This window comes from Tachyglossus aculeatus, chromosome 17, assembly GCF_015852505.1.
Source record: "Tachyglossus aculeatus isolate mTacAcu1 chromosome 17, mTacAcu1.pri, whole genome shotgun sequence".
Taxonomy (NCBI): domain Eukaryota; kingdom Metazoa; phylum Chordata; class Mammalia; order Monotremata; family Tachyglossidae; genus Tachyglossus; species Tachyglossus aculeatus.
Window position 1 is genome coordinate 42,223,271 of NC_052082.1, and position 17,531 is coordinate 42,240,801.

The 17,531-nt window shown below is 48.2% G+C and overlaps 1 protein-coding gene across 2 annotated transcripts in view; it reads left to right on the plus strand.

Annotated features, from left to right (window-relative positions):
- Nucleotides 1-803: 803 nt before the first annotated feature.
- The window catches only part of HNF1B (HNF1 homeobox B), a 90,803-nt gene continuing 74,075 nt past the window's right edge, over nt 804-17,531 (plus strand). The window contains exons 1-3 of one of the 2 annotated variants that reach the window (XM_038759773.1): nt 804-1,232; nt 10,359-10,558; nt 16,409-16,673. In XM_038759773.1, coding sequence (XP_038615701.1) covers nt 895-1,232; nt 10,359-10,558; nt 16,409-16,673 — 803 coding nt within the window. In that variant the 5' untranslated portion in view covers nt 804-894. The remainder of the gene's footprint in view (nt 1,233-10,358; nt 10,559-16,408; nt 16,674-17,531) is intronic. The other variant, XM_038759774.1, reaches the window with a different exon arrangement.

Below are 17,531 nucleotides of genomic sequence, written 5' to 3' on the forward strand. Positions count from 1 at the left end.
GACAGTTGCTGGGAGTCTTCCAAATCTGGCCCCAGGTGGAAGGGGCTGGGTGGAGGTCACTGCTTGAACGTATCTATTCTATTTATTTTATTTTGTTAGTATGTTTGGTTTTGTTCTCTGGCTCCCCCCTTTTAGACTGTGAGCCCACTGTTGGGTAGGGACTGTCTCTAGATGTTGCCAACTTGTACTTCCCAAGCGCTTAGTACAGTGCTCTGCACACAGTAAGCGCTCAATAAATACGATTGATGATGATGATGATTCGTTCTATCGTATTTCTAATAACAATGGTATTTGTTAAGCGCTTACTGTGTGCCAAGCACCGTTCTAAACGCCGGAGGCAGGCCCAAAGTAGTCAGGCTGGCCCACCTGGGGCTGGCGGTCTCAATCCCCATTTTCCAGACGAGGTCAGCGAGGCCCAGAGCAGTTAAAGTCCCACAGCTGTGAAGCGGCGGGGGCCGGGATTAGAACCCGTGACCTCCCGCTTGGCAGGCCCGGGCTCTTCGTGCGCCAGGCACCGTACTAGACGCCCCGGCCGGCTCCTGGCTCAACAGGTCCGAAGTCCAGGGGGGAGTTGGGCCGATAAAAACAGGGCCAGGAGAAACACAATGGCCCAGGGCGACCCCCAGCCCTCCAGCCTCGCCCCCCTTATCTGCGGTGGTGTCTCCCCCGGGTCTCTCCGTCCGGTCCCCACCCCCCCCCACCCCAATTTGCATCCTGTCCCCAAAGTCCGTCCCTCCTCCACCCCCCGGGATTTGCATACTTTATATAGGGGCCGATGGAGGCGACGATGGCAAGGTAGAAGGGGTTTCTCCGGCCGCCCTCCGAGGAGCTCCCGTGGGCCCCGGGTGGTCGGCGGGGGGTCGCCCCCTGCAGCCCCCCAGGGGGTCCCGGAAAATGGTGTCCAAGCTGACGGCCCTGCAGCAGGAGCTCCTCAACGCCCTGCTCAGCTCCGGGGTGACCAAGCAGGGGCTGGTGCAGGCCCTGGAGGACCTGCTGCCCGGCCCGGCTTTCGGGGTGAAGCTGGAGGCGCTGCCCCCGTCCCCCGGGGCCCAGCCCGACCCCAAGCCCGTCTTCCACACGCTGACCAACGGCCAGGCCAAGGCCCGGCTGTCCGGGGACGAGGGCTCCGACGACGGGGACGATTATGACACCCCGCCCATCCTCAAGGAGCTGCAGGCCCTCAACACCGAGGAGGCGGCCGAGCAGCGCGCCGAGGTGGACAGGATGCTCAGGTGAGCACCGACGCAACGCTCAGCCCAGGGTGGCTCTCCCTTTTCCCCCTCCCTTCTCCCCCTTCTAGACTGGGAGCCCACTGGTGGGTAGGGACCGTCTCTATAGGTTGCCAACTTGGCCTTCCCAAGCGCTTAGTACGGTGCTGTGCACACAGTAGGCGCTCAACAAATATGATTGATTGATTTTAGACTGTGAGCCCACTGGTGGGTAGGGACTGTCTCTATAGGTTGCCAACTTGGCCTTCCCAAGCGCTTAGTACGGTGCTCTGCACACAGTAAGCGCTCAATAAATACGATTGATTGATTTTAGACTGGGAGCCCACTGGTGGGTAGGGACTGTCTCTATAGGTTGCCAACTTGGACTTCCCAAGCGCTTAGTACGGTGCTCTGCACACAGTAAGCGCTCAATAAATACGATTGATTGATTTCCCCGGACCCCCATCCCACTGCTACTACTAGAGAAGCAGCGTGGCTCAGTGGAAAGAGTCAGAGGGCATGGGTTCAAATCCCGACCCCGCCACACGTCTGCTGTGTGACCTTGGGCTAGTCACTTAACTTGTCTGAGCTCACCTCCTCCAGGAGGCCTTCCCAGACTGGGCCCCTTCCTTCCTTTCCCCCTCGTCCCCCTCTCCATCCCCGCATCTTACCTCCTTCCCTTCCCCGCAGGACCTGTATATATGTATATATGTTTGTACAGATTTATTACTCTATTTATTTATTTTATTTGTGCATATCTATTCTATTTTATTTTGTTAGTATGTTTGGTTTTGTTCTCTGTCTCCCCCTTTTAGACTGTGAGCCCACTGTTGGGTAGGGACCGTCTCTATATGTTGCCAACTTGTACTTCCCAAGCGCTTAGTACAGTGCTCTGCACACAGTAAGCGCTCAATAAATACGATTGATTGATTATTTATTTTACTTGTGCATATCTATTCTATTTATTTTATTTTGTTAGCATGTTTGGTTTTGTTCTCCGTCTCCCCCTTTTAGACTGTGAGCCCACTGTTGGGTAGGGACTGTCTCTATATGTTGCCGACTTGTACTTCCCAAGCGCTTAGTACAGTGCTCTGCACACAGTAAGCGCTCAATAAATACGATTGATTGATTGACTGTGGGCCCCACGTGGGACAACCTGATCACCTTGTATCCCCCCCAGCGCTTAGAACAGTGCTTGGCACAGAGTAAGTGCTTAACAAATGCCATTATTATTATTAAGGATCATCGTCGTGGTGGTCCAGGGGGTGGGGGGATTCGTTAAGCGCTCACTAGGTGTGGCGGGCACTGGACTAAACGCCGGGGTGCATCCACCCACATCGGCCCGGCCGGTCCGTCTCATAGACGGTGAGTCCGGTGTTGGGTAGGGACCGTCTCTATATGTTGCCAACTTGGACTTCCCAAGCGCTTAGTACGGTGCTCTGCACACAGTAAGCGCTCAATAAATACGATTGAATGAATGAATCCCCGTTTGAGTAACAAAAATAATAATGAGGATGGTGCTGGTATTCGTTAAACGCGCACTGTGTGTGGCAGGCCCTGTACTAAGCGCTGGGGTGGGATCCACCCCTAATCGGGCCGGACACACAGTCTCAATCACCATTTGAATAATAATAATGAGGATGGTGGTGGTAATAATAATAATAATGATGGCATTTATTGAGCGTTTACTATGTGCAAAGCACTGGTATTCGTTAAACGCTCATTATGAGTGGCAGACACTGTACTAAGCACTGGAATCCCCCCAGAATCGGGCCGGATAGACAGTGTCAGCCCCCATTTGAATAACAATAATAATGAGGATGGTGGTGGTATTTGTTAAGCGCTTACTATGTGGCAGGCCCTGTACTAAGCGCCGGGGTGGATTCACCCAAACGGGGCCGGACACATTAGTCCCCTTGGGGCTCACAGTCTCTATCTCCATTTGAATAACAATAATAATGACGGTGGTGATGGTGGTATTTCTAGACTATTTGTTGCCGAATTGTACTTTCCGAGCGCTTAGTACAGTGCTCTGCGCACAGTAAGCGTTCAGTAAATACGATTGAATGAATGTTAAGCGCTTACTATGTGGCAGGCACTGTATTAAGCGCTGGATCCGCCCAAACCGGGCCGGACACAGTTCCTTGTCTCACACGGGGCTCACAGTCTCTAACCCCCATTTTACAGATGAGGGAACTGAGGCACAGAGAAGTAAAGTGACTTGCCCAAGGTCACACAGCAGATGAGTGGCGGAGCCGGGACGCATAGCTCTGTGTGTGTGTGTGTGTGTGTGTGTGTGTGTGTGTGTGTAGGAGTGGGCCCCAGCCCACTGTATGGGGATATAGACGTATGTTATTATTATTATTATTAATCGTATTGAGCGCTTATTGAGTGCAAAGAACTGTAGTAAGCGCTCGGGAGAGTACGATATAACGTCAAACGCATTCCCTGCCCACAACGAGCTCCCATTCTAGAGGTTTACCTGTACAAGTGTACGCGTCTGCGTGTGTATAGTATATATGAGTTTTGCACCGGGGTACGTGGATATACGTTATTTATGTACACACCTATACATATATATATATGTGTATATATATATATATATATATATATATATATATACCTATGCGTGGGTGTGGAGTGTTCTCGTGTGTGTGGGTGTATGAATAGATGCCAGTCGTATGGATACGTGTCAGTGTGGGTGTGAGTGGGTGTGCCGGTGTGGGCATGTGTGGATGCCAAGGTGCGTATATGTGTGGTATGTGTAATCAATCAATCGTATTCATTGAGCGCTTACTGTGTGCAGAGCACTGTACTAAGCGTTTGGGAAGTACAAGTTGGCAACATATACAGTCCCTACCCAACAGTGGGCTCACAGTCACAGTGCAAGTGGGCGACTGTGTCTGGGCGAATCGTTGGGTGTGTATTTGCAGGTGCGATTTTTTGGCTGTGTGTGTGCGGTCGAATCGTTGGGTGTGTATAGGCCGGTGTGGTTTTGTGGTTGTGTGTGTGTGTGTGTGTGTCCAGGCGAATCTTTGGGTGTGTATATGCCGGTGTGGTTTTGTGACTCTGTGTGAGAGGCGAATCTTTGGGTGTGTATATGCCGGTGTGGTTTTGTGACTCCGTGTGAGAGGCGAATCTTTGGGTGTGTATATGCCGGAGTGGTTTTGTGGCTGTGTGTGTGTGTCCAGGCCGGTGTGGTTTTGTGGCTGTGTGTGTGTCCAGGCGAATTTTGGGCTGTGCATATGCCGGTGTGCTTTTGTGGTTGTGTGGGGAGGCGGGGAGGGTAGGGCGGAGAGCCGGCCGCGCCGTCCCCAAGGTCCGCCCTGCTTCAGCGCGGCCTCCCCCGCTCTCCCTGAGCGCGTTTTTCGAGAAGGACGGCGGTTCGGGGTATAACGCGGGTCCCCGGGCCGCCCCAACCTCCTCCCGGGAAAAAGGGGGTGATTGTCTCACCCCAAAGCCGGACCGGTCGCCGGGGGAGTTTGGGCCTGGGCCCTGGGGGAGGCCCATCCGACCCTCCCCATCTCCCCAGTCAATCAATCAATCGTATTTATTGAGCGCCTACTGTGTGCAGAGCACTGTACTAAGCGCTTGGGAAGTCCAAGTCGGCAACATAAGTCGCCCACCCCCGGGGCCCTCGAGCGGGCAGAGCGCGGGTGACACCGAGGAGGCCGCGCACGTGGAGCCGGGCTGGTATTAATTTATTTCTATAAATCATCAACAGAAAGATAGACGGACGGCTGGGATTCGGCCCCGTAGAGAGGCGGGTTATTCGTCGGGGAAGTCGTAAACCGTTCAAGGAGAGGCGCACACGCAACATACAGACACACAACTGCTCCCTCGGAGACCTTCAACCGCCCACCTTCGCTCTTTCACATTCAGTCGTACTGATGAGCGCTTACTGTGTGCAGAGCACTGTACTAAGCGCTTGGGAAGTACAAGTCGGCAACATAGAGAGACCCAACAACGGGCCGACAGTCTAGAAGGGGGAGACAGGCGACAAAATAAAACATTCACCTTGACCCGGGCCCTTGAGGGGAGTCTCAACGAAATAATAATAATAGTGGTATTATTCCTTCCCCACACAACCACAAAAACACACCGGCATATGCACACCCAAAGATTCCCCCTCTCCGTCCCCCCCATCTTACCTCCTTCCCTTCCCCACAGCACCTGTATATATGTTTGTACATATTTATTACTCTATTTATTTTACTTGTACATATCTATTTTATTTTGTTAGTCTGGTTTTGTTCTCTGTCTCCCCCTTTTAGACTGTGAACCCACTGTTGGGTAGGGACTGTCTCTATATGTTGCCAACTTGTACTTCCCAAGCGCTCAGTACAGTGCTCTGCACACAGTAAGCGCTCAATAAATACGATTGATTGGTATTTGTTAAGCGCTTACCATGTGCCAAGCACTGTTCTAAGAGCTGGAGGCGGACAGAAGGTAACCGGGTTGTCCCACGTGGGGCTCGCAGTCTTCATCCCCATTTGACAGATGAGGGAACTGAGGCCCAGAGAAGTGCCCAAAGTCACCCAGCTAAGTGGCGGAGCCGGGATTAGAACCCATGACCTCTGACACCCAATCCCGGGCTCTTCCCACCGAGCCAAGGGGTCCCCTCGCCCCCTCGACTCCTAGCCCGTTTCCACCCCGCACCAGTCCGCAGTTGGAGGGATCTAAAGTAGGATTTTAAGTGCAGGAGTCACCCAAATCCTGAGGAGCTGCAATGGGATCGAGGACCGCAGCCGGTCCTGGTGGCCCAGGGCCAGAAGGACTGGCCCAGGCCCAGGAGGGCGACCGACACCTGCGGCCTACAGGCCAGCTGAACCCGCTTCCCTGGACATTTGGCTAGAAATCCACCTCGTTGGGAAGCCGAGAATGCGTCTCTTATATAGTCGGAGGTCATCATCATCATCAATCGTATTTATTGAGCGCTTACTATGTGCAGAGCACTGTACTAAGCGCTTGGGAAGTTCAAATTGGCAACATATAGAGACAGTCCCTACCCAACAGTGGGCTCACAGTCTAAAAGGGGGAGACAGAGACCAAACATACTAACAAAATAAAATAAGTAGAATAGATGTGTACAAATAAATTAAATAAATAGAGTAAAAAGATATGTACAAATCCTTGGTCCTTTCCCTAGCGTTTAGCACAGCGCTCTGCACACCGTAAGCGCTCAGAAAATACGATCGAATGAAAATTCAGATCACCTCAAAGGCTGGCCCGGAGTCGCCACCAGAAATGTGGTTATTTGTGACCGGCCCTGGCAAATACACCTGAATCGGGAGGAGTCATTTGTTAATTCCCCCGTCGTCTCCAAAATTGGCCCCTTAATCAATCAATCAATCGTATTTATTGAGCGCTTACTGCGTGCAGAGCACTGGACTAAGCGCTTGGGAAGTCCAAGTTGGCAACAGATAGAGACCCTACCCAACAGTGGGCTCACAGTCTAGAAGGGGGAGAGTGCCTTAAAATAATAATGATGGCATTTATTAAGCGCTTACTATGTGCAAAGCACTGTTCTAAGCGCTGAAAAGAGTGTCTGGAAATTTTCTGGACAATTTCTAGGGCGCTTGAGGTTTAAAAAAATAAAGGTTCCCCCCACCACCACTGTACAATTCGCCGTAAAATTCGGTGAACGCAAGAAAACGATTCCTCCTCCGGGAGGGTTTCCTTCCTTCCACTTGCGCGTGGAGAAAAAACTCAGGGTGGTCAAAGAGCTAAGAAAAAAATTTCGTCTCCGAAACCATGAAAAAAAACCCGATGCCACTAAATGGTTTTAGAAACCCAAATTCCTTTAGCCACTCCTGAAATAATAGTTTTTGCTCCTTTAACAAACGATCTATGATCGGACCTGCGTCCCTGATGCAAATATCTTTTTAAAATCTGGGTGATCTCTGTCGTTTAAATGCATCTTAGTAGAACGCTTATCATTCTGGAACAGAGACATAGATATGTATATACAGAAGCACAAACATAAATAGATCAAACGAACTTTTTTGTTTTTATAAAAGTTCGTAGTACTAAATTCGTTTTGTTTTTTTTTGTTCTCAATTTTTTTTCGTAAATTCGAAATGATTTATGAATTCGGGGCACTGTGTGTGTCGGGAAATGGCTAATTTTCAGTTGGTTAACCTACAAATTCGGCATTCTTACAAAATGAGAACGAAGCCCGTTTCTCCTGAATTTATTTAACAATGCAGGAGAGGGATGTTTGCTATTGCTAAATATATTCCCCAATATACACTAGCTTAATGGCCAATTCACCGTGAATTACTAGCCTCAGTCGTTAAAATTCAAAGGTCTTGATTACAATTAAGGAAAGGAATACATTTTGTATTCAAAATTTTGTAAGCGCTTAGTACAGTGCTCTGCACACAGTAAGCACTCAATAAATACAATTGATTGATTTTGTTCCGAGGTAGTTTGCTTGATGTTTTTTAATTTTTAATTTTTTTTAAGGAATTCGCCTAAACTACTTTTTCTACTTTTATTATGTGGGTAAATTTACAAAGGAAAAAACGTAGTTTATATACCAACATAATCAAAATTATAAGCACATTTTGGGTTATGGTGTCCTAGATCGGATCTTTAAACAAAACATATTCCCCCGTGTTGGACATTGTTGTCTTAGTTCTACATTTTAGATACCATTTCTATGTAGTTTAAAACACACATAAGAGGCAGAGGAAAAATGGATGCCAGAATTTTATCGATAACTCAAAGGACTTTAAGTCACAAATAGATTTTTGAAGACTCTTTTGAATAGAGCACATTTTTAGTCCTGCACTGAAATATCTCTTAGGGTTGTTTGGTTTTTTCTAGACAAAAAGCTTTCAGAAAATCACTCGCCTTCAAAATGATTTCTGTCTCCGCAGAACTCTGTTAACTAGAAATGAAAAAGTGTTTGCATGTCTGGTAAAGCCAATAGGGTAAATTTAGACTTTTATTAAGGACTCCGACAAAACACTTCCAGGACTTTTCTAACCAGTCGCCTTAACGAGATTGACACTTCTCATGCATTATTTATCCATTTCAACCTCTAATTTTCCCCGGGTTTGTCTTCATTTTTCTGAGCACCCCGAGTTTTTGTGTGTGGGGGTGGGGGGTGACTGTGGCTTCAGTGGAGGTGTTCAGGTTTTGGAGTTAGTGGATGAGAATTCTTGGCACTTTCCGAGGACCTTAAAATCACAAATCACTTCCCTTACCTAGGGAGCCCTTCCGCCTACCCCTTTGCATTTTTACAGACCAGAAACCGAGTCACCTAGAGGGAAAGCAATTTGGCCAGGGTCCAAACTGGAATTAAAATGGACAGAGTACCTCCCACACACCAACCTGGTTAAAGCCCAGCCCCAGAATATACACATTTATATTTTTAGTGCTTCTTGACTGAAGATCTCCAAGTACTTTTTCAAATAGTCACATTCTGGCAGGGAAGGAACAGAGAGGGGGAGGAAAGAAAGTCATTAGGAAAGCCGTAGCTCTTGCCCAGATAAGTATTTGGTTAATTTTCTAGCTTGGTCAGTCAAATCCCATTTCTGCAAGCCTCGCCATTATTATAAACTCCTTGAGGGCGGGGTTTTGTCGTCTAACTCTGTTGCACGAGAAGCGCCGTGGTCTAGTAGATAGAGCACCGGCCTGGGAATCAGAAGGACCCTAATCCCGTCTCTGCCACATGTCTGCCCGGTGACATCGGGCAAGTCACTTCTCTGGGCCTCAATGACCTCATCTGTAAAATGGGGATGAAGACTAGGAGCCCCATGTGGGACATGGACTGTGTCTAGCTATCCCAATGCTTAGTACAGTGCCTGGCACAGAGTAAGTGCTTTGTAAATACTTAAAAAAAACACCCTCCCAAGGTTCTAATAATAATAATAATAATAATAATGGCATTTTTAAGCGCTTACTATGTGCAAAGAACTGTTCTAAGCGCTGGGGAGGATACAAGGTGATCAGGTTGTCCCACGGCGGGCTCACAGTCTTAATCCCCATTTCACAGATGAGGTAACTGAGGCCCAGAGAAGTGAAGTGACTTGCCCAAAGTCACACAGCTGCCAATTGGCAGAGCCGGGATTTGAACCCATGACCTCTGACTCCAAAGCCCGTGCTCTTTCCACTGAACCATGCTGCTTTTCCTGTACTGTTCTAGTACAGTATTCTGCCCTCAGAAGGTGTGCTGTAAGTAGTATTTATTGACCGATTGATTGATTGTTACCCCACCCATCTTTCTCTAAGATACCGGGGTCACCAGGTCAGCTCACGAGTTTCATGTCTGGGCCTGGGGTTGCAACCAAGAACAGTGCCAGCACTTAGAACAGTGCTTGGCACATAGTAAGCGCTTAAATACCACCATTATTATTTCCCCAGACTGTGACTGATGGGACTGTAAGCTCGTTGTGGGCAGGGAAGTTTCTCTTTATTGTTATATTGTAATTTCTCAAGAGCTTAGTACCTGGCATAGTGGGTAGAGCCCAGACTTGGGAGTCAGAAGGTCATGGACTCTAACCCCAGCTCTGCCGCGTGTCTGCCGTGTGACCTTAGGCAAGTCACTTCACTTCTCTGGGCCTCAGTCCCCTCATCTGTAAAATGGGGATTAAGACTGTGAGCCCTATGTGGGACAGGGACTGTGATCAACTCGATATGCTTGTATCCACCCCAACACTTCGTACAGTACCTGGCACAGAGTAAGTGCTTAACAGATGCCAAAATTATTATTATTAACATTATTACAGTGCTCTGCACGCAGGAAGTGCTCAATAAATACAACTGACTAAAAGCAGCGTGTCTCAGTGGAATGAGTAAGGGCTTGGGAGTCAGAGGTCATGGGTTCTAATCCTAGCTATGCCACTTGTCTGCTTTGTGACTGGGCAAGTCACTTAACTTCTCTGTGCCTGTTACCTCATTGGCAAAATGGGGATTAAGACTGTGAGCCCCATTAAGACTGTTGTCCCATTAAGACTGGGACAACTTGTATCCCCCTCAGCGCTTATAACAGTGCTTGGCACATAGTAAGCGCTTAACAAACGCCATCATCATTAAAAAAAGAATGAATGAATGAATGCTAGGGCTTGGAGCAGGTGCCTAGGCTGGAGGACAGGTCTCCTCAAGTGTCCTAACTCCTGTTTTTCCTGATTTCCTGTTCAGTGAGGACCCCTGGAGGGCTGCGAAAATGATCAAAGGATACATGCAACAGCACAACATTCCCCAGCGGGAGGTGGTGGACGTCACAGGCCTAAACCAGTCCCACCTCTCCCAGCACCTCAACAAGGGGACCCCCATGAAGACGCAGAAGCGAGCAGCACTCTACACCTGGTATGTCAGGAAGCAGCGGGAGATCCTTAGACGTAAGTATCGCCTCAGCTCCCTCCCTCTGTGGTTTTGGGGCTTTTCGCCCTAAAATTCCTGGCCCGTCTCACGTCATGGGATGGTTTGGTTTGGGCTGCATTTGCTTCCACTGGAGGGGCCTGGAATCCCCTAGTTCAGAATCTCTGGGAAAGAAGTCACGAGAACGGGGCACACCAAACTCCCCTCTGCTCCGACCGGATGGGTGATCTTCGCTAAATCACTTACTCCCAGGGAGTTGCCTCAGTTTCTCCATCATTAAGGAAACTCCAAATCCTGATAAACTTGATCTCTGAGGCTGAAGGGTAGAATTGATTTCTCACACAGAATCACAGCCAACGTCCTAGTTGTCGGGGGGGGGGGTCACTTAGGGTTAACCCTTAATGTCCAGAAGGTTGTGCATAGTCATTCTCGGACTGTTCCACCAAGAGTTACAAAGTAGCACTCAATAAATACGTTTAAAATGAATGAACTGCTCCTGAGGAGGCAGATGGACGAACGACGATTTTAACAATTGCCCCTCACTCTGTCCCCTCATGGGAGAGGGGAACTGAGGCTGGTGGTGAAATGAGTTGCTAGAGTTTGCTAGATGCAACGTGGTTTAGGGGATACAGTAGGGGCCCGGGAGTCAGAAGGACCAGGATTCTAATCCCGGCTTCTGCCCCGTGTCTGCTGTGTGGTGTTGGGCAAGTCACTTCACTTCCCTGTGCCTCAGTTACCTCATCTGTAAAATGGGAGTAAGAGTGTAAGCCCCATGTAGAACAGGGACTGTGTCCAACCTGATTAACTTGTATTTACCCCGGCACTTAGAACAGTGCTTGGCATATAGTAAGCCCTTAACAAGTGCTATAATTATTATAACTGGACAGACCCTGGAACCCTTGACTAGCCCTATCCCGGAGGGAAGCAGATACCAGGAGAGGACATGCGGAGGTAGCAGAGTGTCTGTACCGAAAGCTATGGCTGGGAAATTCCATTTCCTCTCCCCAATCTCAGATTTTCTTTTCGAACCGATAATTCTCCTACTGGCCTTAGCAGGCACTATAAGATTCTTTTTTCTAAAGCTCAGGGATTGGAAACCGCTGAGCTCTTTTTGAGTGCCATGTAACTGGAAGAAAGCATTCTTTGATTTTGTCTATCAATTATCAGTGTGGGTTTTACCCCTTTCGTGGTTAACATGGGTATCGTTCTTTGCGGCCCTCATTTCTTTTCCCTTTAGTGCTCGATGTGACGGTTCTCAGGCCTGTTTATGTAATCTCATTGTCTAGGTGCATTCAGCCTTCCTTCCTTTTAAGGCCGGCAATGAAGTCCCTTAAATAAGACTTACTGCATTGACTTTAGCCTTAGGGTGGGGATTTGTGATCCTTTGGGGGCACTTCCTAGGAGAATCAGCGTTTGCCTTCTTCCCTGGGCTGGAAATTCTTCTTTCCAGAGTACTGAGGGGAGGTCCAGGAATTCTGTCCGGTGCCCCGTAAACATCACCCCATAAGAGGTGCATTTCAACCGGGTTTGGTGCCTGCAGGAAGTCAAGAATTTTAGGATGGAAAAATCAATCAATCAATTGTATTTGTTGAGCACTTACTGTGTGCAGAGCACTGTACTAAGCGCTTGGGAAGTACAAGTTGGCAACATAAAAAGAGATGTCAAATGGCAAAAGTATATCTGGGGACTCTTCATGCTTGTTGGACAAACTACAAAAGAGATTTCAATTGGAAAAATTGCTGTAGTAATGCCTGGAGTCTGGGTTGCCCCATCACAGAGGATTAAAATTGAAAAATCCAGTCCCCAGAAGGTGAGCAGAGTTGGTGATGCTCTGGTCAGAGCCAGTTCTTGCTGCTTCACCGGGCACCAAATATCAGATCACTTTTTTGTCCATTCCTAGGCATTCTGACACCCGGGCAAGCCTCTCCAACCCCGCTGCCCACATCGAGCTCCCTCTCTTGCTAACCCATGCCCAGCCACAGTAACCCCAGAAAGGAGTCTGCCTCCCACCCCGTGATTCGGTAAGGCAGGATTCCTGGAAATCTTCCTGCGTTGATAATGAACTCTTGAACGCATGTCAAGGAGTGAGTCTTTCTGAATAAAATGCTGCCCGACCCGGTCTCGGGGACCTTTCTACGTTGGTCACTTCTCTGTCTCCTCAAATGCAGAAATGGGAGAGTGGAAAGGGCAGTTAGGTTGGGTGTGGAAGCCACTTAGATCTGTGGTGTACAAACCGGGCATGGGAAAGATTCAGACACACCTGAACCAAGATGAGCTGTCTGCCCCAGGACAGCTACAAAGCTGCAAGTGCAGGAGGGGTAGCAAGAAGCTGCATGAAGCAAGAAAGCCCAGAGATTTCTTTAATCACCTGGGAGACTCCCCTCAAATTCTGGAGCCTGCAGGGAGGGAGCCGCCTCCATTAATTCTCTGTTAAATCATCCTGGAAAAGTCAGAGGGAAGAAGGGAAGGAAAGTGGGTGGGAGGAGGAAGAGAGTGAGGGGGGGAAAAAGAATTCCCTTGGAAAGTTTAGAAAAACAAACTGTCCTATTAATCTGCCTTTATTCACCTGTAGAAGAGAAGGCTCCCGGCATTGTTTTTAAAAATGGTATTTGTTAAGCGCTTACTATGCGCCAGTCACTGTACTAAGTGATGGGGTAGATAAAAACTAGCCTGTGTCCCACGTGGTCATCATGGTCTTAATCCCCATTTTGCAAATGAGGTAACTGAGACACAGAGAAATTAAGTGACTTGCTTAAGGTCACAGAGCAGACAAGTGGCAGAGCCGAAATTGGAATCCAGGTCCTTACTCCCAGGCCTCTTTCCAATAGGTGTAGTTTTTATTCACAGACAAACTGGTCACAGGAGCTGAATTTGGGGACCCACCAGGCATGAGCACAGAAGTTGGCATCTCAAATTTTATTTTTAGGAAAAATTTAGCTTTTTTCCCCCAGCTCAGATTTATTTGATATCAGACTGTGAACTCAATGAGAGACTGGGATGATGCCTGACCTGACTACTTTATTTCTACCCTAGTGCTAAATCCAGAGCTTGACACATAGTAAGTGCTTAATAGGTACCACAATTATTATTATTACTCTCATTATTTTTGGAAAATAATGAAGCATAAGGGAATTAGTGATGAAACTGGGCTGAGTTCTTCAAGAACTGAGAGACAGAGCTCATAGACCAGATTGTAAGCTCCTCCACTAGGCTGTAAACTCCTTGAGGGTAGGGATTGTGTCTGCCAACTCTATTGTATTGTACTCTCCCAAGTGTTTAGTACAGTCAATAAATGCAGTAAGCACTCAATAAATACGATTGAATGAATAAATGAATAATTGACTATCTTTTAGCATTCTGGGATAACCGATAGGAAAGTGAGTGTTGAAGAACCATAATTGGTCACAGACAAATCAATCAATCAACAGATCTAGAGGGGAGAATGAATACAATGGGGGAATGAGGGGTTATTCATTCAATTGTATTTATTGAGCACTTACAGTATGCAGAGCACTGTACTAAGCACTTGGAAGAGTACAATACAGTAGAGTTAATGATGATGGCATTTATTAAGCGCTTACTATGTGCAAAGCACTGTTCGAAGCGCTGGGGAGGTCACAAGGTGAACAGATTGTCCCACGGCGTGGGGGGGGGAGGGGGGCTCACAGTCTTAATCCCCATTTTACAGATGAGGTAACTGAGGCATAGAGAAGTTAAGCTACTTGCCCAAAGTCACACAGCTGACAATTGGCAGAGCTGGGATTTGAACCCCTGACTCCAAAGCTTGTGCTCTTTTCACTGAGCCACACTGCTTCTCTGTTGGTAGACATGAGCCCTGTCCGGGGTCTAATGGGGTGAACAATAGAATTGCTTGACAAGATCTAACGTTCTAGCGGGAAGACAATACATTAAAAGAAGTTACAACGAGGGAAAACGGCAGAGTGTATGAATATGTACTTAAACGCTATGGAGCTAAAGGCAGAGTAAGCATCAAAGAGCTTATAGGGTACACACCCGGGTGCGTAGGCAAGGTAGAGGGGAGAATGAATTCAGTGGGGGGATGAGGGGTTATTCATTCAATTATATTTATTGAGCACTTACTGTGTGTAGAGCACTGTACTAAGTGCTGGGGAGAGTGCAATATAAGACAGGGAAGACCTCTTGAAAGAGATATGATTTTAGTAGGGCTTTAAAGATGGCAGTCAGATATGAAGGGGGAGGGAGTTCCAGAGGACACATAGTAAGTGCTTAATAAATACCACAATTATAATTATCACTCTCATTATTTTTAGAAAATAATGGAAGCGTAAGGGAATTAGTGACGAAATTGGGCTGAGTTCTTCAAGAACTGAGAGACAGAGCTCACCAGATTGTAAGCTCCTCCACTAGGCTGTAAACTCCTTGAGGGTAGGGATTGTGTCTACCAACACTCTTGTATTGTACTCTCCCAAGTGTTTAGTACAGTCAGTAAATACAGTAAGCACTCAGTAAATACGATTGAAGGCTGTGAACAAGGGTGAAGACAGACAAGATCGAGGTACAGGGAGGCAAATCCGATTTAGTGCGGCAGTGGCAGATCTGAAAGCAGAACTAAAGTAGTCTTATCCACCAGCCCAGAGGCCGAACGCCTGGATAAAACCCCTTACTAACTTGTGCTGCTAATTAACTAATGGGCCTGCTAATTCTGTTTTATCGTACTCTCCCAAGCGCTTAGTACAGTGCTCTGCACATAGTAAGCACTTGATAAATGCGATTGATCGATTGTGCTGACACTAAGCCGCTCAGCAAAGAATGAGCTCATCCGCAAATCAGATCTAAACTCTAGACCGTCTGCGGTTTTCCATTTGCCGTGGAGCCAAAATGGAAATGGGACCCTTCCGCAAAGGGGCATCTGGAGGCAGAATATGCCATCTCTCTCCCAATGACTTGCCCCTTTCCTGTGTGCCAATCTGCCCACTTGCTCTAGGAGGTTGGTTGTTATTTAAAGCTTTGATGCCCCAGATAGGGAGTGAGAGGGAGTAGGTTACTATTCCTGGTTTGTATCCTTGACAAAGACAAAGACTCCTCTTTCCCTTCATCTGTGAAATGGGGAAGTCCATCCCTAGTGCAGAGATAGTATCCTAGCTAAATCATCAGAAGGGAAAGGTCAACCTTCTGCCTAATTTGTTTCCCTGATTTCTAAGCAGATTAGCAAGACCTTACTCTTGACTGGTCCTGAGGCAATGTATTTTGGGTGACTGAGTTAGGGGGTCTAACACACCTATGTAGTGTTGTGACTTTGTGTACGTGAGAGAGAGTTCTGAGTTGGTGAGGCTACATGCAATCAGGATATTCACTGACTCAGGGTTGTTCTTCGGGGTGTTAAAACAGTTTATTTCCAAAGCACTAAACTCCGAAGATGCAAGCCAGCTGAGATAGCTCAGCAGGGTAGCCATTCACTGTCCTGAATGGATTTTCTGGGTGAAAATAGTGCCAATGAGCAGCTTTCCACAGAGCTTTGACTTTAAAATGTTTTGTGCAAAGCTCATCCCCTTGAAATCAACAAAACAAGGGGAAAGGCCTGTGAATTCTGGTGTCTTCCCTCAGGTCTGCAGCCCAGCCAGCCAGCGGGGGAAACAAATTGCCTCGGAAACAATGGCGGCTGTGTTTGAGCTGCTCCCGAAAAAAAATCGATCCCGAAAAAAAAAAATCGTCTGATGTGTCAGATCTGGGGTGGGGACGGGGAGGGGGAAATGGGGGTCTGCCCCTCAGAGTCCCAAGGACAACTCTGGGGTAGGAAAGTGAAGGTTTTTCTGCATGTCTGTTTGCTTGTTTCTCATCAGAGTGGCGGAGGCTCAAGGCCCAATCAAATCTACCCCTTTCTCTTTCAGAATTCAACCAGACAGTCCAGAGTTCTGGAACTATGACAGACAAAAGCAGTCAGGATCAGCTGCTGTTTCTCTTTCCAGAGTTCAGCCAGCAGAGCCAGGGGGCCGGGCCGCCCGACGACACCTGCTCTGAGCCCGCCAGCAAGAAGATGCGTCGCAACCGCTTCAAATGGGGCCCCGCGTCCCAGCAAATCTTGTACCAGGCCTACGACCGGCAGAAGAACCCCAGCAAGGAGGAGCGGGAGGCCCTCGTAGAAGAATGTAACAGGTAACCTTCTGGAGGACTTGGAGCGGGAAGCGCCGTGGCCTAGTGGATAGAGCACGGGCCCGGCAGTCAGAAGGTCATCAGTTCCGACCCCGGCTCCGCCGCTTGCCTGCTGCGGGACCCTGAGCAAGTCACTTCACTTTTCTAGGCCTCAGTTACCTCATCTGTAAAATGGGGATTGAGACTGTGAGCCCCATGTGGGACAGGGACTGTGTCCAGCCCTATTTGCTTAGGGTTCAGCACTTGGTACAGTGCGTGACACGGTACGTGTTTAACAAATACCATAATTATTATTAGAGCGTGGCCCTGGGAGTCAGAAGGACCTGGGTTCTGATCCCGGCTCTGCCGCTTGTCTGCTGTAGGACCCTGGGCAAGTCACTTCACTTTTCTGGGCTTCAGTGACCTCATCTGTAAAATAGGGATTAAGACCGTGAACCCCATGTGGAACAAGGACCCGATTTCTTTGTATCCACCCCAGCGCTTAGTATAATGCCTGGCACATAGTAAGCACTGAACAAATACTACAATTATTATTAAAGCGAGGTCTGATTCTCAGACGCAGCCCCTGCTGGGAAGCGGCGGGGCCTAGCGGAAAGATCACGGGCCTGGGAGCCAGAGGTCCTGGGTTCTAATCCTGGCTTCACCACTTGCCCGCTGGATGACCTCTCTGTGCCTCAGTTCCCTCATCTGTCATGGGGATTCAAAGCCTGTTTTCCCTCCTATTTAGACTGTGAGCCTTATGTGGGCCCTGATGATCTTAGTACCTACCCCAGCGCTTAGTATAGTACATGGCACAAAGTAAGTGCTTAACAAACACCACAATTATTAGTACTCTTTTCTGACCCGCAGAGAGCAGGGGGT